This window comes from Coturnix japonica, chromosome 3, assembly GCF_054131305.1.
Source record: "Coturnix japonica strain WE chromosome 3, WE-NBRP24, whole genome shotgun sequence".
Classification (NCBI taxonomy): domain Eukaryota; kingdom Metazoa; phylum Chordata; class Aves; order Galliformes; family Phasianidae; genus Coturnix; species Coturnix japonica.
This window is the reverse complement of record NC_140665.1, coordinates 25,837,744-25,859,038: the sequence shown is the minus strand read 5'-3', so window position 1 is coordinate 25,859,038 and position 21,295 is coordinate 25,837,744. Positions and strand designations below refer to the sequence as shown.

General features: G+C 39.2%; 1 protein-coding gene across 7 annotated transcripts in view; it reads left to right on the top strand.

The window, feature by feature from the left end:
- The window catches only part of LOC107311198 (uncharacterized), a 125,607-nt gene that overhangs the window by 68,890 nt on the left and 35,422 nt on the right, over positions 1–21,295 (top strand). For 4 of the 7 annotated variants that reach the window (XR_014944597.1, XR_014944603.1, XR_014944602.1 and 1 more), the window contains exon 3: positions 9,573–9,705. The exons of the other annotated variants lie outside the window; for them this stretch is intronic. Coding sequence is in view for 1 of the 4 variants with exons in the window: in XM_085543107.1 (XP_085399233.1) it covers positions 9,573–9,598 (26 nt within the window). In the remaining 3 variants the exon portion in view is untranslated. Of the gene's footprint in view, positions 1–9,572; positions 9,706–21,295 lie in introns of those variants that run through there. 7 annotated transcript variants of the gene reach the window in all.

The window sequence follows — 21,295 nt, the reverse complement described above, 5'->3', positions numbered from 1 at the left end:
AGAATGGTTTACGTATATGCACAAAAACATAACCCCAAGCAAATTAGATGTAACGCTGATAGAATGATGAAATTGGCTGGATGGAAGGATTTGTGGTCTGGCAGAAAGTGTCTTATTTGTTATTTTGGAATATAAAAATACACTTGTCAAGTCTCACATTCAGTCATAACTGTCTGTCATGAGAACAAAGATTTTCTCAAATCCTCACCATTCAGAACACAAAAACGCATTGTCATTATATCCTTTTGGCATGTTCCCCCTCTTCCTGAAGCTTGCACAAGTTGTTGAGCTTTACAGTTTTACCTGGGAGTCTGCAGCTCTGCAGAGGTTATAAGGTGCGTAGCTCTACTAGCCAAGAAGCCACCTATCAGAGTCAGGGTTGACAGTCTTGATCCCTCAAAGCACATCAGTTCATCTTTACTGACACAGAACCACACAAAAAGGGAGATAGTTCCTGTAATAAGGATCATAACGTTCTGAGGGAGGGAAAAGAGTACAAAAAAATTCTTTTCAAATAACAGAGTGGAGATGCTGAAGGCTGCTTATGAAACACCCTTTCACAAATAAACCACAGCTGAAGTTTGACTCCGGTCCTGTGATATAAATGATGTCGGTGCATTGCAGAGATCTGATCACAAGATGAAATTGAATACAGCTTCATCACCAAGTAGATTAGATAAAAACATTCACAACTACTGCCATGGGTGCAGTCAGAAACCATTAAGGACTGTAAAGGACTTGCAGATTGAGAATGTTGATACTGCAAGCTTGGAAAATCTCATTAAAAGTGAACACTTAAGACTAACATTGACAATCCCTCTCCCTCACGTGGGTCTCACCCCATCAGATTTTATGAACTATAGAGTTGGTCTAACACACTCTTTCAGACTGGCATAATAAGCTTTCTAGAACCTCTGGCACTTTGTTCAGGTAACAAATATATTTGACATCACTCCAGAAAATGATTCTGTTGTCCCCAGAAATTTAGATTATATACATCACTCTGACTGAGACAATCTTATTAAAAGGGATTTCTGAGGGAAAAATTGCCAATTGTATGATCAGATGACATTAGGATGATCTGTAAGTTATCAGACAGTAAGAGCAACCCATTGGTCAAATGAGACATTCTCTGGGGGACACAAGAGACCAGCTGGTAGGTAACAGAAGATCTCCGGCTCTACAGAATCAACACATTTTCTCATAAAAACAAAACAAAAGCAAGCAAAACCAGAAAAAAATGCCATGTGCAGAAAATGTGCAGACATCTCAGACATCTGATTGTGGTTATCTTACAGCATTCCTCATTATTTAAACACAACAAAACCAACACAAATTAATCAGTTCAGTAGTTTGATGGTTTAATGGGTTTCTTCTGGAGCTTTTCAAAACAACCTCTGTTTTCCTGTCTTTCCAATGCAAGGGGGAAAAAAAAGTAAATACAACATAGAATAAAAACTCAGGCTACAGATGAAGATATTTGTTGACGACATTCAAACGTATCCTCTTTCTGTTTGTGGTCAATGTTGCCTCATTGGTGGGTAGTGATGCTGCTCATCAAGCACTACCATAGCTCTGAAGGGAATAATCATGACCTGGCAGGAGGCTGTCCAAAATGACCCATTAGAGTTTTTCTGTCTTCATTTCCAACTACAAGATTCATGGAAGCCAGTGATTTGAACCTAGTGATTCAGAACAGCAGGAGATATGGCTGGTTACAGTAGGCACAGAAAATAAGAGATTTGCTTGCTCTAGCCACGTAGGTCCTTACACAATCCACATCATCAGAATACTTGAGTGCCTTTGTTGTTTGCAAGCACTTACAGTCAGGAGGATTTGCTGTAGATAGGTTTGCATTTGGTCAGTGGCATGTTTCACATATATACTATGGGGAAATGTAAATGGCTAACATGGTCTCAAAAAGTTAACTGGTATCATTATAAATAAGAGATGAAAAATAATAAAAAAAAAAAGGAAATGTTTGAAAAATCAAGGAAGATAGATGCAAGAATTTACTGTAATCTGGGCTGAGAGCAACCTAACTGAATTTTGCCACTGAACAGATATCTCATTTCACGTCTGCCTGCTCCTTGGCAAGGTTCAGAAATGTCCACGGGCTTCTGTGAGCTATTCTTCTTTTGTTCAGATCTGAATAATTCAAAGGTAATTGACTTTTTTCCTTGCCCCTAGCACACTGCCTGAGCAGCCTGAGTATCTCCTCATTCAATCCACAGCCTACTCCTTTATCAACAGTTTATTAGTTGATAATATTATTATCTTGCCCAAATCCACTCCATTTTATTTGTCTCAGATCACAATGCCTGCATTTATATTTTAAAGAAATCGTGGTCATATTTTGAATACAGTCTCACTTCTTCTCATTATATAGTTAGTATAGAATCACAGAATCACAAGGTTAGAAAGGACCTACAACATTTAGTCCAGCCATCCTTCTATTACCCTTGCCACCACAAGCTACTTAACCATATCTTGTAGGATCTCATCCAGACACCACCTGAACACTGCCAGGGACGATGACCCCACCACCTCCTTGGGCAGCCATTCCAGTGCCTGATCACTCTCTGAAAGAAAAAGTTTTTCCCTATGTCTAATCTAAATCTCCTGTGGTACAACTTGCAACCATTTCCTTGGGTCCTGTTTGTTGCCTGGGAGAAGAGGCAAAAGCCCTCCACACATCACAACCTCCCTTCAGGAAATTTTAGAGTGCAATGAGGTCTCCCCTGAGCCTCGTCCACTGCAGACTAAACAATCCCAGCTCCCTCAGCTGCTCCTTGTAAGGCTTGTAAGTCACCAGATTTGTAGAGCTATTATGCTATCAGAAATACAGAGGAAAAGGAAGTATTAGACCTCAGTCTTTAATGACACTTTTTGCTACAAAATCCTTGTGCCCAGCTCTCATTAGTCATCAGTTAGCAGATGTAAAGTTCCATAGACTCAAGGGGAAGCCAGGCAAGATTATAGAACTGAAAAATATAGAGGGCTTTTAAATACTTGGGAACGACACCCCTTTTGGGAAATTGTTCAGTGGTTTGTAGCTGAGAGATGGGAGAACGCTTAGAGGAAGGAATCAGATATGCAAGGCATCAGATATGCAAGGCCTGTTCTCTACTCTTCTCCATGTACCCATTTTTGGCCATCACTGGGGTCAGGATACTGGGCTACATTGACCTTTCTTCTGAACCATTGTACCTCTTATGGTCTTATTATGTTCTTACGTTAATCAGGAAAAGAATTTAACCTCTGGATAACACCCAGTTGTGCTTAAACTCAGCAGCAAAATTCCCTTTCACTTTACCATTCCTGATTTGGAAAATTAATTCCACTCTCCCCCCTCCACCCCCCCCCCCTCCCACCCCCCCCCAAAAAAAAAAAAGTAGAAGTAAAAGTAAACATCAGTATATGAAATTTTGCCAGCACCAGAAAAAAATATCAGCTTACTGTCATTAAGAACTTAGCATGATTTCTTCATCCATGTGGATGAGGGATCTGTCACTTGGGTGAAATATACCATCACAGATCGCAAACCATAAAGGCATTTGAAACAGTACCATCCCTCAAGAAAAGATTCAGTATCAGTAATACCTGAGCCTGAAGTCCTGGGAGTTTTCACACAAAACAGTTCTGTTTATGGCCTTGCAACCTTCATCAGAACTCTTTGGGTTTCTTATGTCCAGATTGTGCTTATCCAGTGTTCAACAATGTAGTTGCTATTATGATAGCAGTGTTGCTTTTTTTCAAATATATCTTCACATTATGTCATTTTATGAAGACACGATTTTGACATTAACTGTCTAGACAAAACTTCAGCCTCTTCATCAGTGTAACCACTCAGAGAAGCATCACAAGTTACAGAAATACTTTGAATCAGTGGTTATTAATGCAGAAAGAGAAACTACATAGATCTAATTGCAAGACAGGGATCGTAAGATGCTGATCATATGTTAAAATGGACATGCAGATATCTACTCCCCACCTCCGCCCTCAGAAACACATCAGGAATTTTATTTCCTCTACAAATCACAGTTTGAAGCTGGAAAGCAATCATGCACAGTTGCTTCTTTAGGTGGCACTGTAAAAGCTGAAGTGAAAGCAGATAAAACAATACATAACAGAAGCAAAACAGAAGAGTCTTAACTCTGAGCGGTTCCAAGCTTGGCACGGGAATAAGGAAATTAGAACATGACAAATATTAATGTTTAGATTGCCTGTACATCAAGAAGTAAAACATCTCAGAAAAACTTTCCTGTGTATATCAACCTTTTATTCTTTGATCTCTTAGGTTATGCAAATAATTGTCAAATAAATATACACATGGAGCTCAGAAAGACACTGTATTTCACAAAGACACACCTAGACAGGGATTCTTTTGATTTTGTTAATTTTTTTTTTTAATCAGCACCATTCTTATGCACAGTTTCTTAAAGCCTCATTTGTTATAAAAATACTGGGCAATGAACAGTGAATAACTAAATGCTTTCCATTGTATAGCCACGGCTGAACTTTTTGAGTTTATTTTCATTGACTCCAATACTTGCTCACACCAATACAGTTCATTCAGTGAATTTTAATTTCATAAGTATTGATTCCTACTTCAGTCATCAGAATGCAGAAATTTACAATAGTAAACCTGAGACTGAAGTTTCACAGAAACTTCAAACAAATGGAACTGATGTGCTCTGTCTCAAGGCATGCATAACTTCAAGCCCATTGGTAGGCCTGCTCATATTTGTGTAGAGTGCCTTCTGAAATAGAGGTAGAACTGTGTGTTGTTGGTGGAGAGTGCTTAAGTTTTTAAAGGACTGATACATCTCTCATGCTTCCATGAGAGAAAATGGAATATTTAAAGTTTATTGGAAGATATTAATCTTATTTATATAAAAATCTACAGTCAAAACGCACTAAAAATGTAAGTTTGGAACAAATCATCTTTACTTTCTTTAGAAGGAAACACAGTGTCTGAATAAGCCCATATCCATCTACTGTTAAGTTTATTAATTAATTTAACACACAGCCCAAATAGAATTATCACTATTGCCTAGCACTATAACTGGCAATAACTCTTTATTTGCAGGAGCTTTTAGAAGTATTTTTAAAAAAGAAAAATGCCTTACCTGGAGCCAGGGTGAGAAGCATGCATAGATAACAGCTCACTGAACATCATGCTACTGAGAAAGACTTACATGTTACAGAAAGGAATCAAGCATAGCAAGGCTTGTTCTGTTCATAAAAGGTTGAGCCTTTTGTTAATCATGTTGGCAGCTGGGCTATGTGGTTTGATTTTGAGCTAGTGAAGGGAGTAAAGGAGAGCTGAACAATACCTTGTAACCAGTCTTTGTCATTTTAATTCCATGGTGCAAGCTCTCCTCTCAAACATGAACTTCATGTGCCTCCATCATCCCTAATACAAAGTAGTCTATCCAGTCACAAACTGAAATTGTCGCAGAATTATAGGTTTGCAAAACGGTTTGTCTCACTGGGTTCTATACTCACCAACCAGTTTCCTGATGGTGTTGAAGGTTGCTGATTTCAGCAGCTGTGTTGGCAATTAATCAGCTGGGGAGTGAGCTGAGTGGGAATTACCTTTCTTCCTTCATTAGCAATGCTTAGGATAGTGCATGTTCAGTAACATGTGAGGGGGTGATTTGGTGCTGCCCACGATGCTTCTCATCAGCACAGTCACTGCATCACCCTAAGGGCCCTAAATGGCAGCCAGTTTGTGAAGAGGTTGCCTCCCTCCGTTTTAAATGGAGCTCTGGTAATCAGTGAGAGTGCTTAACCTAAAAGAAGATCAAGAACTTGGACACAAAAATTCTTTCCCTCTGTATGCTGGTGCCCAGAGACAAAAAAATCCATTTTGCAGAGTGAATGAAAATATTCCTTCAAATGGCTATCCACGTTATTATATAGCTATTTCCCCTTTTCTAGTAGGAAGAGACAATTTGTTTGGCTAATATCTACAGTGAAATTAGTATACATGCATCAAAAAGCACCACACTGAGATTTTGAACCAAGAACATGGAAGAAATCTTACCAAAGCTGGCAGTGCCAAAATGTGAAAGGTCTATCAGCCTTGATGTCACTTCCATAGATTTGCACTCTACCCTTGCTATTTCTCTTTTCAGACTCCTCTCCATAGTATGAACACATGACAAGCTGCCCCATTGCAGGGGCTGAGGATTCTCTCTGTCTGGGCTTGGGCTTTTTTCACTAGCAAACCAAACACCTACAAGCTATTCAGCCCATCAAAGAGCTGCCATAGGTGGGCAGTTGATAGGAAATGCAAAACAAAGCTGACCAAGAAGCTACATGTGATTTCTGTGCAAGTATTTCTTCTTCCCACAGTCAGATATTGGGAATAAGATACTATGGCTACTTCTTTGGTACTAGGGAGCTGTATTAATTCATGAGAACAGAAGTAAACAAAATTTTAGCAGTCAGTTGCGATGAATTTCTTTGTTACAGCTGTAATATATAAAATGTTTAATTCAAGTGCCTAGCATTTCCCATATAAGGAAATGGATTGAGAGGAGGGAAAAGGAGGTAAGAGGGAGGTATAGGAAGCTACAGCAACGTGTCACTAAGCATTTAGCATCTCTATGCCCTGGCTAGCACAGCATAATTAAAAGGTATTATATTTCTTTACATTTCTATCCCACCAGTGCAAAATTCAAAACATTAAATGGCTTTTTCATAGCACCAGACTGTCTTTCTCATCCTCTTGCTTATTCCTACCTATGAAATTCTGCTTGAGTTCATCTTTACCTTGACCTTGCTTCTGCTGAAATCCTTGTTCATGTCTTAATCACTTCTCATCTTGAATTGTGCAATTCCTTCTTCTATGGTCTGTCTAAATCCCAACTCTCTCTAAATGTCAAGAGGTCCAGAATGGTGCAGTCAGATTATTTTCTTGCTCCATGCATGGATAAACAATATGATAGAAGATGTGTTTATGTAGTAAAATTGAGAAAATGCAATAGGAGAAGAGCAAGGCGATTGTGTGTAGAAGAATGGCAGAAAACATGCACAGCAGCCAAAAACTCGCTAATATCTTCAGATTCTGTGACAGAGGAACACCCACCCACACATCAGCAGTAAAATATTTGATAAAATATCGATTGTACCAATATGATAAAACCCCAGGCTTCTCTGCAGAGAATAAGCATCTACTAATGTGCATTTGCCTTCCAAAACAACGGCACACACTTGGTATCAAAACAGACTGCAAGATCTTCAAAAGCACGATGAGTTTGCTATGTAGACTGCTCTCAGCAGTCAAGGAGACTGCCAGCTCTCCATTGTTCAGCCAAAAGTTACCATGCTGCACTATGTTAACTATTAAGAATATATGGAAAGAAGATGCTCACCAGTCCTTTTAGGAAACCAGCAAATATCTGAAACTACCAGTTACCTTTACTGCTGCTATCATTATTCTGGTCATGTAACTCCATACTGCCACTCATTTTGCAGCCAGAACTTTGTGTTAGTTGAATCATCTACTTTGTAACATGGAACATGGCAATGTAAACAGTTTGGGAACCAAATGCTCATTCTTTCCAAGCTCTAACAGATTTAACAGAAATGAAAGTGACATTAGAAGTTACAACAAAAGTGCCCCATGTTAGACAGTGTTGCTTTGTTAAGTGATGCAGGAGCTTAAAAATCAAATGCTTTATGAAGATTTGTTGTATCACTGTACTTTTCTGAGAACTGTATGAATTGCTCCTTAATAAATGGGTAATGAAGCATGTAGAGGTTAAGAAATTCCAGGATCCTGTAGCTCTGCATGCAATTAAAGAGTCATTCTGTCTCCTTGACCTCTTTGTAGAGCTGGCTAGCATTGCCCAGAGTACCTGCAGTAGATCAAGTTTTTATCTGATATTTATTACTCTAATATGGGAGTAAGCAAAAGAGCAGCCTTCTTTTCTTAAACCATACTACCTCTTACAATCATTTCTAGTGATAATAACCCAATATATCTTTACTAATTAAAAAAAAAAAAAAAGTAAAAGAAAGAAAAAAAAGTAGTGACTTCATGAATAGGAAAGGTGAAAATGAAAAGTCATATTCAGCTGTGCACTGATTTTTCTTACAGCAATTAATATTTAAGTAAAAAATAACACCTCCTTCCCCCTTGCCCCCCGAAACAACACTTCTCAAGAATGCTTGCATTGCAAACCAATGGTTTGGTGACTAAAATATCTCATCTTAATAGTTCTGAAAATTTAAAATAATTTTTCCAAATTCTAGTCTAAATAGAAATTTCTAAAGGGACAATTTTAGGAGTTACTCATAAATTCAAAAATGGTGGAGCCACACATTTCCTGGAAAAAACAATCAAACAAATAAACTTCTTTCTACCTTTGCTCTTTGGTTTGCTAAAATATGAAAAAATAAAGAAAAAAAAATAAATCCACCCATCTGCAGCTATTTGTACAAAACCCTCTGCAAAGCAGTTTGTGCCCACCTGTAGCTGTTCCTTCAAACTGTATTCATAGGGCTGGAACTGTATGGCCACCTTGCTGCTGAAGATGAAGCTGAGCGCCCTACAGCTTCATTCTGATTACATGACAGTTCAGACTAATTTTCAATTATTTCAGGTGCAAGTTTTAACATGTGCAGTAACCCTCCCACTTTGTTTCCTCTTCTCATTACCATATGAAGACTTGTACTAGATGTCCGGAGGCATTTTGCAAATGCAAGGATTTTCAATTACCCGTCCTCCTGACAAGCATCATGCCCTCTTTGTAGAGCAGCTTTAGGTACATGAATGGGGTGTTGTTTGTCATTGTTACTAGCAATGAATAATTGTAATAACTGTACCTACCCTACAAAATGCTGAGAACCATCCACCTCTTCCCTCAAGTCAGCTCTGCTTTCCCTTCTCAGATGTTGCTGCCTGTCTGTGATGTGAGCTGCGGACAGATATTTTTTAAATAGCAGTTTTGCATCAGTTAGGATGCATTCCATCAGCATAATTCCTACTTGTGCAATTGGAAAACCTAACTATGGAGCCAACAATATCTGAGAGATTAATATGATTTCTCATTAATTAGAACTCCGTAACCTTTGGTACGGGATATATTTAGCCAGTTTGTTCTCTCTCTCTCTCTTTTTCTTTTCTTTCTTTTTTTTTTTTTTTTTTTTTTTTTGTGAAGTATATTCTACATGCTGTGATTTCTGGCCTATTGATTAATGGGTCTTTCCACCACAAACAATCTTAATCTTTCTTAATTGCCTTAATGGCATGGCCTCTCTTTTATACTCTCTGCCCACTATGTTGTTGTTGCAAATGCTTTTGTATCTTAACTTCATGACTATACTAAGGACTTAAAGGAGACTGACTGTGAAGTCTATTGTTGCTCTTGTTCCTTCCATTCTTTAAATTTCTGCTTCAGGCTCCTAATTTATGTAGGTAATTAAAAAAAAAAAAAGTAATTATGTAAATATGCATAAATTAAAAAAAAATTGTCCTAAACTTATCAATAAATTAGTCCTTCTTTAAAAAAAAAAAAAAAAAAGATACATAATTCATAATACTACACTTCTTTTAGTTCCAGAGATCTACCATGCAGGCTGACACATTTCTGCAGCTTCCTACTCACATCAGAAATACTGAGGTATGTAGCCAATGTTCAGAAAGCCTTGTAAGACTGCAGAAGACTTGGGTAAGTCTGCTCTGGAAGCGTCTGTGACATAATATAAAGATAGTGAGACCACAAGTGGATCACTGGTTTGTGCCTGTGGTGTTTCCTAGGTCTTTATTCTGAAACAAAGGAGAAGATGAAATGAGGAACTATTATTTACTCGTACAGAATCTGCCAAAAAACTGAAAGATCAGTAGTATTTGTTGATATCTGTGGTGTTAAACACAAAGTGGAAGGTAGAACAAGGAAACAATGACCTCAGAGTTTTCCAGTCCATTTACTGGTCTCATTTCCAACCTGTTCTTTCTCTCCCTGAAGAGGTGAAATCCCAAGTGAAGTATACAAACCTCAGTTGCCATCAGTGTGCCTATTGGTTCATGTGCAGTGCCCAATTTATAGGCACAGTAGCACACAGGATTTGGTCCATGGTCTAAATGACACATCTACATGTAAGAACAAATGCAAGAAAACATGCTATTAACATCTGTAAGTAACCCAGGGAACAAAAACACCTGCCTACAACCTCTAGCAAAGGTACAAGTTTTTGAGAATGTTTCCAGGCAAGACAGCAAAAGTTTAGGAAAGATTTCATTTAAGTGACAGCAGTAGCTAGTTCCAAAGTTATTTATTTGCCTGACTGTAAGTTATTCCCAGCTACTTCCAAATCTAGATCCAGTCTAGAGCCAGCTGTGCAAAATCAAAGGCAAAACTGTGAAGGCAGCAACATCTATGGAAATAATTTCACTCCTCTCAGAAGGGAGAAGGTAATGCACAGTAATTGCAATACCCACAAACAGCAAATCTTTAAAACTGTCAGTAGTCCAGAAATGTGTCACTTAGACCACTGTAATTATGGGAAAAAAGGTGACATTCGGGGCTGGAAAAAGAAACATGCTTGTGGTAGAGTCTTTTTATAGGAAAATGTCACCTGTTTAAAAGCCGATCAGAATTTTGGCAAGTTAGAAATAATCAGGGCTGACATTACTTGGCAAAGAACAGATGAAAAGATCAAAACTAGAAAACAGATAAAAGCAATCTGGCCTGTAGTTCCATCTTTCAATTTACAATGGCAGCAGCAATGTCAAACACTCCAAATACTGACAACCGATGTGGTATGAGCAGGTATGAAAGCAGAGGGAGAGTGCCCAGGATCGATAACAAAAAAAACATGTTGGCAATCTGAGGAAGAGAGCAATGTACTTCACCCAATTAGAAATATATGTGCATAATATATTATTTGCTTAGTTTTGCTGAAAAATTAAGGGTTAGCAGCTAAAATTTACTAAAATTTACAGCTATTTTTCATTCTTTCATCTATCATGTATGCATCACATACATGGAAGCAAGCTTTCATCCCGTGAAAATCAAATAAATCCTGCCATCATAAAGCCTGCCTAACACGGGGGCCAAATCTAAGCTGGAAGGTAGTCTAAAAATGCTGATTTCAGATCTAAACAGCAGTTTAGAGAGATGTTTTCTGTACACTGCTCCCTAGGGTGCCTTTTCCTGTTGATTTTGCAAGGCAGAATCAAAGGGAATATTCTTAAAAGAGTTCTGACCCACACAACTAGAATATTGCACTTTGCACGGTTGCCCAGGTTAAGCTCTGAACATTTATTGCTGACACTGAAACAAGAGGTTCAGAAGTCTGGTAGCCAATGTCAGGAAAATGCAGTTTTCCCAGAGATGAGGACTGACAATCAGAAGAAGGCTAAAAGGACAAAGTATTTTAATGAGGTCTCACTTATGGTCCTACAAGATTTGCACTCAGTTCTAGTATTTTTTTTTTGATACTTGGCAATGTCATAAAGGTACCAAGATGATGCTTGGTGCACAGACCCTTGGTTGACTTACAGACTTAGTGTAGTTTAATACTCATTTGTCAACTATATGAAAGCAGTCTTAATGTCTGACTGTAGATGCCACACCTGTTCTGTGAAGGGAAAATGTTGCTGCCTTCTTAGTCTGAGTATTTCTGAAATATTTGGAAAGTCTTTTGGTAGGAGAGAGCAATGGTCCATTAAGGGAAGAAGAGAAATTTGAAGTCTAACTTATTTCCTTTTTTTTTTCTCCTTTTTTTTCCTGGCCTCTTGAAAACTTATTCTGTGCACATCTTCAGAGTTGGAACACACAAGGCCTGAAGTTTTAGGTTAGTGTTAAAAGCTGTCATTCTGGTGTAAAACAGAGAGCATGGAACAAAAGCAGGAAAGTTTGTAGAAAGCTTTGCTGCATAGACATGTTACCTTTAGCTCTCAGTTTGCGTTAGCCTTTTTCTGTTTGCTGGCCTCGTATCTCAGTTATTGTAACCTTTTCTTGTCCAACTCCTCTCTCACTCAAATCTGTATAAAGGCTATCATTAAAAGCTCCAGTTCAGCAGGGTACGTGGGTGCACACATAGCTCTCACTATAAGTCATCCGCTTGATTTCTGTGAAGTTATTTAGGTACTTACACTCAAGTGTATCCTTAAAAACATTCTGAATTGACCCCTCAGTCAATTTAGTTTTTCCTCCTAACCCACATCATGGATGGTTTTTCGGTTTTTCCTTTAGCTTCCTGACTCTTACCACATGCCCTTTAAATGCATCATCCCCATTGACAGCGCTCTCATAAAATCTCTACATACTCCCCAGCATTTCTCCTCTCATTTTCTTTTACTTATTCTCCCTGAATTCACTCTCTTGCCTAATGTCATGCTGCCGCCATTCTCCTCCTCTGGATCTTAAGTAGCATCTGAGCTTCTCCTACTTTGGAAACTGTGTCCCTGGCCTCTGCCTACACTCAAGTAGCCTTTGAGCCCTTTTCGTTCATCATTATTATTTTCCACACTTCAGTTCTTCATAAAAAGGGAAGAAGAAAATAGAAACAACATGATGCAGGAGTGTATCAGAAGAGCCAAGACTCTTCAGAAAATTAAATGATATTAACTCTATACTTAGAATTAATTAGTGTACTCAAACCATCAGTATTTTTCAGTCTATTTAGAATTAAGGTTTGATAACATAGACAGTGAAACAGGAAATATCAGCCCACTTGTGAATAATAACATCTATGCTCTAAGCCTGACTCCAAGATCTGGAGTCCCCAGCCTCCTCAGAATGAACCCCAAAATGACAGATGCTAAACATGTGTCACGAATGCAGCAAAAACAGGTGAAAGAAGAGAGAATAGAAGTTCTTCAAGAGAGGCTTTCTTCATTTCTGGCGACATGAAGAGTCTTCACCTGAGAATATGTATGCACTGAAGACTGCAGTGCTATGGAACGGTGTGCCAGCTTAGTTCTTGGAAACAGTCCAGCCCCATGAAGTCCAAGTCCCAAGTGGCCAAGATCATACCACTGTGAGTTAGATTCTGTGCTGTACCCAAGCTAGGTGCAATATCTCTAGGCTCTGTAGTATAGCCATACACCCTCCATGGTATGGTAGAGGGAAGAGTAAATAAAATAAACAGTTCTTCCCCTTTTGATAGTGCATGCATTGAACAAAAGCAGACCACTGCCGTGAATTTAAATTTAAATGGAGTGAAGAAGAACCTCATTGCAGTCCTGCTATCCATTAGGCACATACTCTTCTAGACACAGTTAAATCTGTTTCCTGTGTGTTTGAACAAGGAGGGGGTCTAGAACTGACTGCAGCCTGCTCAGATGTCTACCTGTGCTTATTCAGGAGCCTGAGAGGACTTCACAAGAGGACATTCCTGTTGGTCAAGGAATTCTTATGCATAAGCTGCCTGCATACCCCTGTTGATGACTGCAAGCTTTTATGCTCAAGAATTTCTGATCATTTATATCAAAAAGTTGTAACATTAACTTTGCAGGAAATAACCCGCTGGAAAAATGACTTGCTCTGGAGTCTAACTATGCTTGCTAATTTGTGTACCAGCTGCATGAGCAGCACGGCATGGAGTGAAGGCTAGCCAGTGAAGGCTAATTTCTCTTGCCAAAAAAGCATGGATGCTTAGTGACAGCCTTTCTTGCCCATACAAAATTCTTCAGAAATTTCAGCTTAATCCTTTAAAACAATAATTCACAACAACAACAAAAAACCCCACAACTCTAAGCATTTTACTTCCAGCAGGACTGAATAACGTATTGAGAGAAAACCGTGCACTAAATCTGTCCATCTATTTTCTCTGCTAAACATTTGCTAATCGTGTTGTTAAAGGGGATGAACGTGATTTGGAATATAAAAAATTGATTTGGCAATGACAAATTTTAATATTAAAACACATACAATGACTTTTAAACTTTCCTGATATACTGAATACAGAAACTAAATAATGAATCCACAGGAGGTGGACTGGGCAGCTGAGTAAGATTACAGTATTAGGCTGTGCTGTAGTTGACAAAGAGAAATGCAAACTCATATATTTCTTAATGATTTTTACCATATATTGGTTTGTCAACATGGCATGTAAACCAGAAAAATAATCCTCAGTGTTCATATCAAAATCTTTTGATAAGCCCTACATGTGAGCAGCACTGACTCCTGTAACTACCGCTTGGATAGCTGGCTTGGAAAGTGACACTTCACAACTGTAGTTTTATCCTTCAGAGACTGACAGGAGTAGACACCATTGTGCAAACCTTATTTCATTCCATACACTGCAAATTCAACACATTTCATACGTTTTATTCAATCATAGCAAAGCTTAGGTGCTTTTATAATTTCATTTGTATTTGTGAGGGATGAATTACTCTTCAAGAAGAGGTGGTAGATCACAGAACAAATAGAACCTAATAATCTTTAATCATAGGTAAAAATCCCTTGCATAATTCTGAAGACAAAAGATTTGGCACAAGTTTTTAACCATTTTTCACTATTCTATTGAAAGAAGAAAGGAAAAATGGAAAGAGTGCTACAGAAAGTAATTAATCTCAAAGCAATATTTATTAAACTGGATCTGATATATCGTAATGCAAATGAGGAAAGATTACAATGAACAATTCATTTGGGACATATATATAGCAAGCAATAGGAATTTGCCAATGCATTCAAATTAGTATATATGCATATTGCCATACAGAGTTGGCAGTCATATATACACACTACTATGTTCATCCGTATCCACACATAAACGGAGGCATTCCTGCATATGGCTGTATATGTACATATATAAGGGGAAGACGCACTTACATGCAACATGTGAACCATTCCACAGAGCAAACTCATCCTGAAAACAACCTATGTGTGAGATGCTGTTTTTCAAATATAATACCTCCATCCTGTATACATACAAATGCAGATAGAGAAACACAGCTCAAGTGCAGTTTCCTTCATTTCCTTTTACCCATTTCAACAAATAATCCTTTTTCAGTATGTGATCTATTTAATAAGAATTTTATCTTGCCTTAGCCGCATATACATGCAGGAAAACAAAGATGATTTGATTTGTTAGTAATGATTTGTAGGGGAATTATTTCATAAACTGTTCAGTTGTATTTTACAAGGATTTTTCAACAGTCTCTCAAAAATGTTAAAACAGAAGAAGCTGGGGATTTATATTTTAAGATATTTATTATTCTTTTAACAAATTATTTTTATAGGCTATATAAAAATTATTCTCATAGCTGAAAAAGGTCGAAGTTATTTGGATAATAAACAGCCCTTTATAGAAAAAAAACCTGAGCTTTTAAAAAAATGAATCAAAAGCATTTTGCCTCACTGAAAAGCACCCTTCTAATGACTGCTCTCTGTAGTACTAAAGCATCGACTGAGACTTAAGAAAACTTGAGAAGTTGCCTGCAACAATCTTTGTAATTATCAAATGGTTCAAGGGACGAAGAATTACATTAGCTATAATAGAATATATATTCCAGCTATGTAACAGGTTTTTCTCTCAAGTGAGCAAACAGAATTCATTATCTTCACCACAAGAGTAAACCTAGATCCCAAATTTTAAAGATGCCATAAAGAGGTTACATGTTACTTGAATGACTCTAAAAATACTGATACATTATTTATTCTCCCCAGGAACAGAAAGTGAGAATTTTTGTACAGACGCCTCTGTAAAAAAGCAAGACTTCCAGTACTTAGCATATCTATAGCTCGGCACATTTTTAACCTTAACTAGTATTTCCTTCCTTAGACACCTATATGTGGAAAACAGATTAAAGAAGGTAGAAGATAATGGAATCAATCCTGTAATGCTCGCAGGATGGGGCCAAACTTACTGTTAGCATAAAGGAGACACTTGGCATTTTTTCATGTGTGTGTTTAATATGAACACTTCTTTAGCTTTGAATAAAAGCTGTTGCATTTGAGGAATTTCTTAGGCCAGTATTTTCCATGTATATTTTCCCCCAAATGGGCATAGGAGCTATTGGACTGCCAAAGTAGGCTGAGACAGAAAATGAAATGTTACTCACCAGCACAACCCAGAAAGAACAGGCATTAGGCTGTAGAAATCCTAATCTCTAAGAAACTGTCAGTGTCCACTCATAGGCACTTGAACAAAACATGTGGGAAAAAATATTTTAGAGAGTGGACTTATGTCGTATTGGAGTGTGCCTCCTCCAGCTATCACACTATAAAACGCACTGAAGACTGCACAGAGAAGCAGGTAAAACAAGAATAGATTAAATTGTACTTTCTTGCAGGCTTTGCCATGCAGACACATTGTCTGAGCAGTAGGTTTAGAAACAATTCTGCTCACTGGCTTGCTCATTTCTGCGTGTGACACGCTCACAGCAGTCACAGTCAGTACTTGCACTGTCCAGTGTGTCAGATAAAGCGAAACAGCAAAACAGAGATGTCAGGCTCTTCGGTGCAAGCCCTGGATTTCTGTTTATTGTAATGAAATAAAATGGAAATGTACTGCAGCATTTTTAATCACTTGAAATTATCATCCGTCTCCCTCAATGAAATAGCACAACAGATAATTGATCTTCTGAATCAGAATAGCGCAACCCCCAGCAGTATGTTTGTGCTAATTCACTAGGGCTTTTTTAATGAATTAGGGAAGCTATCTATATACCTACACAAAGGTCTTATTTTACTATTAACTACAGTAATTTTATACTGGAACCCTAATATTAGAGTGCAATTTAGTTGAAACTGTTGAACTTTTGAACTGTTAAGAATACAAATAACGCAATAATAATGAAGAACCCAAACACTCAACAGCAGCAGCAAACTAATAATCAGCAACACTTTTACGTCAAACAAGCTACCAGGGAATGAATAATTCCTTCTCTCTCACAGTAACACAGCTGGTATTTCAAGACATTTCTAGCCCTTGATCTGAGCAGGCATCTTGTCAGGGCAAAGGCACATCCCGTGGTGCCCCCAAACGCTTCCTGCCCCCCAGCACACCAAGGTGCATGTCTCCTTCCCCGCTGGGAGATGGGCAAACAGCATACCTCTCCAGTGTGCTGCCCCTAACAGAAGGTTTCCCTTGCAGATAGGTTCAGCGAGCTGGGCCTTGCGGCTACACCTGTATCAACAACAATGCAAGCATCATTATCTTACCTTAATGAACTTAATCTTTAATTTCACAGCTTGGCCCTTGTACTCAGGCTCCTAACAAAGGAGCTGAACTGTTTTAGTCCATATGACCACCCTTCCTCCAACAGCTGTGGAAACTTTAGCCATGACAAGGATTTTTGCCCCTTGTGAAACTGTCAAAAGCAATAAATATTTTTCTTTTTTTCCATCATTAGACTCTCCTAAGAATGCCTCCTCATTGTCCACTGTAATTCCCAGAGCTCGCTGGGCAGAAGCTTTATTGTCCACAATGAGTCCTGAAGTGTGAACAATACGGGGAACGCAGCGGCACTTTCTCGAGGGTGTAGCCGCCAGGAATGCAGCGCTTCCCCATAGACAGCTCCACCAAAAGAGCACTTGTGTTTTTTAACACGGGCCTTTCAGAAGGATGCTCGAGTTGCGGCATTGTGGCCCACTGTAAATAGATGCACTCGCCAGAATGGAGCTTCGTCATCCCTAATTAGGGAAGTAACTCCGGAGAGACAGAATGTCACTTGCAAGACTGGACGCATTGTTGGGTTTGTGCGCGTCCCCACAATGTGAGGTAATTGGAGTTGTACCTTTTAGAAAGCTGCTAATTTCGCATAGGAAGTGCTAACAAGACCTTTGTGTGCCATGTTTTCCTTCTTCCTTTTTAAGGAAGTTACAGCGCTCGAGTACTGGGAATGGCTGGGCCAAGGCCCGGCGAAGGAGGCTGCGGTAATGAACCACTTCAGCCCGCGGTTAGAAAAAGGAGGCCTAATTTTCAGGCCTGAGAATACTAGGCCTGACAAAGGGTTCTGTTTAAGCTTATTATACAGGACATTCTTAGTGCCTACACAGCTTTCCTCGAAATGACCCTCTCCAAATAAGTGCATCAAGTTTGAGCAAATAGAAACATGCAACTTACAAGGCTTAGGGTTATAGTTTTCTTTACAAAGCCATTTATATAATGTAAGCTTGCAATTAGCATGGAACGGAGCAACAAGATCTAGCTAGGAAAGTTCCTTGAACAAAGGACAGAAATTAGGGGAATAAGTAACAGTTAAATATCAGCTTCAGATAGCGAGCTGAAAAGGCCTTTCAAATAAGCTGCAGATACAGAAAAATAAAATAATTTGCCTCAAATCTCTCACTCCGCAAAGTTTGGCTTTTAAATGGCTGACTGATTAATTCCACTAATTTTAAATTATCCTGATAGAATGGATCTGGGTTAAAAAAAAATAACTGAAAAGCCTCTCAGCTTTTAAGCCTGACAATATCATCAAAACGTCTGTAGGAATTACACATAAAAATTCAAACAGTAATGAAACAAATTACTACTTGTAGTATGAAAAGTCTGCAAAAGCTTTTTATAGACTTGAAATGCAGAAGTTATATAAACTACTCAGTGAAAAGAATTAGAAAATGACCTTTGCAGATCAGGGGCAAAAATGAACAGTCTTCAGGAAAAAAAAAAATCACTGTTAACAATGGCTTTTAATGCCATTTTGCTTCACTCATTTATCTAATAATCATGGCAAGGTTAGGGTAAACAATGAACAGTATGTTTTCACATATTCCACCTTTAGTGTCCTCCATATGAATTTCTAAAACACTTAAGAGAATAGATACATAAACCTGTGACCTTCGAATGAGCTTTTTGCTACTTTCAACATTTTGAATAAAAAAGGTCAGAAAATTGAACCACTTTTGCACAGTAATGAATTCCATTCTGTTGGGTAAACAAAGCTAAATTTTAAAACACAGACCTGACATCTCTATAGCTCAAGAAGCTTTCCTCTCTTTCTAGTGCGGGGGGTGGGAGCTGTGGGATGCAAGCACTCTGCCACTGCCTAAATAATTACAGCATCCACCAAAGGGAGGAGGAGGAGGAGACAAAAATATTTGGTTTCATTCGGCGAGCAGCCCTGATTTCCAAGGCAAGTACAACATAAATGTCCAATTTTTAAGACTTTTTTTTTTTTTTTTTTTCCCCTCCCTTTTCCCCCCAGTGAATAATTGATCCGGTCCACACAAAAAGAAGGCAGTGCTACCATTTTAGAGCCAGCTCTTACTGACAAGAGCCGCGAGGGCCTCCAAAAGTTACTTCAATTTCCGCCGGGCCTTTGTCCATGAGTTGTCCTGGCTGAAAGGCCCAGTTAGGTATTGTTGCAAAAAAAGTCTGCACCCACATTTATTCCCCTCTAATTCATACTCTGCATTGTGAAGTTTTGCTATTCAGGGGCTGATTGGACAGCAGCCCGAAGAATGGCCCGAGTGATTAGTCTCCCAGCATGGGTCTGGATTGTGGGTATAAACCTTGAGCTGGAGCTTGAATTCACTGCTGCTTTCTGTTTCCTCTGTGCGCCTCCCGCTCCCCATATTTTCTGCGCCCGTTGCTGCAGGTAACACATTCCTTCATACCAGGAAACAGCGTCCGTGTAATTAGCCTGCACAGTAGTGTGCGAGCCCTTGAAAGTCCAAGGGTTGTGCCCCTGGAAGCAATTTCACTTCGGCATTTACAGGGACTTGCAGGTTTTCGTTCAGGGTGGGATAATACAAAACCCCCGGTATTGTCATTAGGGGGTATTCATTCCTCCGGACAAAGGCACCTTCTCTAGTGTCCCCCCGGGGGCACAAAGGGGTGAGTCTGGACACAGATTTGTTTGTTTAGAAGCAGAGTTACTCTGGGCCCAGCCCCTCGAAATCCCCAACCGCTGCTTCCAGCTCCATCCTTCCATCCATCCATCCCTCCTCCCCCTCTCTCTGTACCTAACACACACCGTAGGCTGGAAAGTACGGCAGCTGCACAAGTTGCTAAGTGTACAGATGTCACTCTGTGTTTTACATGTCAGTAACTTGAATTAATTTACATTTATTTTCCTATTGTTTTATATCATTTTATGACAATGCGCTGCATAATATAATTTAAATCTTTAATGTACAACTAATTCTCTACCATTAATTTGTCAACATGATTACTGGATGTGGCAGGAAAAGAAGCTGGATGACTTGAAATATGTACAAGGCATTCCCGTATCTTTAAAGGAGATTTACATCTGAAGTGACAAAGATTTACAGAACTTTTTTTGGTCTGTCTGCAATTTTATGAAAACTACAATTTTGATGTAATTTCACAAACTGAATTACTCTAAATCTCAGCCTGAAATAAAATAAAACATCTAATATATTAATTAGCCCGGGGAGAGAGTCCCAACAGTATTGTGAGAAGCAACGTGATAGTATGATTCCTGAGAAACACAGCCTTCATCGTGACAAATACTGGCTGATGGGAGTTTAAATTGTCTCCTTGCCAATATGATTTTATTTTGGGCAGACCAGCAATCTTTTTAGCTATGCACTGGAACTGAAAGCAGCTTGTAACAGGAGCAGGTTGTGAATTTTTTGACAGAAAATGGTGATTTGTTGAAACTGAAACTAGTCCTGGGAGCGGACAGCAGGAGCTACAGCAGGGATGGTTTATAAGGGTAGGATTTCTTATTAAAAAATGAAGAGGGAGTAGGGCTGCTATGCCTCCTGGCCCTCCCAGCTGCAAGAGGTAGGAGGTCAGGGCGTTTCGTGGGGCTGTGGGAGAGCCCGGATCAATTAGCTCCACAGCGATGCTGTGATGGGGAATTTAGAGCACAGCACATGTCTATTTTCAGGGGAGGCTGTACCCCAAGTCTCTTGCAGCCCTGGGGCAGTCCCCGTTTATCTTCTGGCTCTTTCCCCACATTAAAAGAATAAATACAGACGCTTCCCTTAAAAAAAAGAAATCAACACATGAAAGTAGAGGCCCTGACCTTACAGCATCCACACTGGGTGATTTTCTTGTGCAACTTCTCATGCAGACTGGTGTCTTGACATCACAGCCCACCCTGGTGCTGGTTTGTACACAGGCTGCATCCTCAAGCACCTCCAGCAGCTGGACTCGGTTTTACCTGCCCCACTCCCTGTGCTCTCCTTGCAGTCTCTGGATATTTTTGCAGACAGGATTCTGCATCACAGTCCTGTGAGTTTATCCATATGCTCACATCCATACTGCACAGAGCAACTGGCTCTTATAGGTGTGCCACAGACTGCAGGCTTCTCAAAATGGCAATCAAACAGAGGCTGTTCAGCAAGCTACCTGCAGTCACTGGGTCTGAATGGACAAAAGCTTACACTCCTGCCAGTGCCAGTCCAGG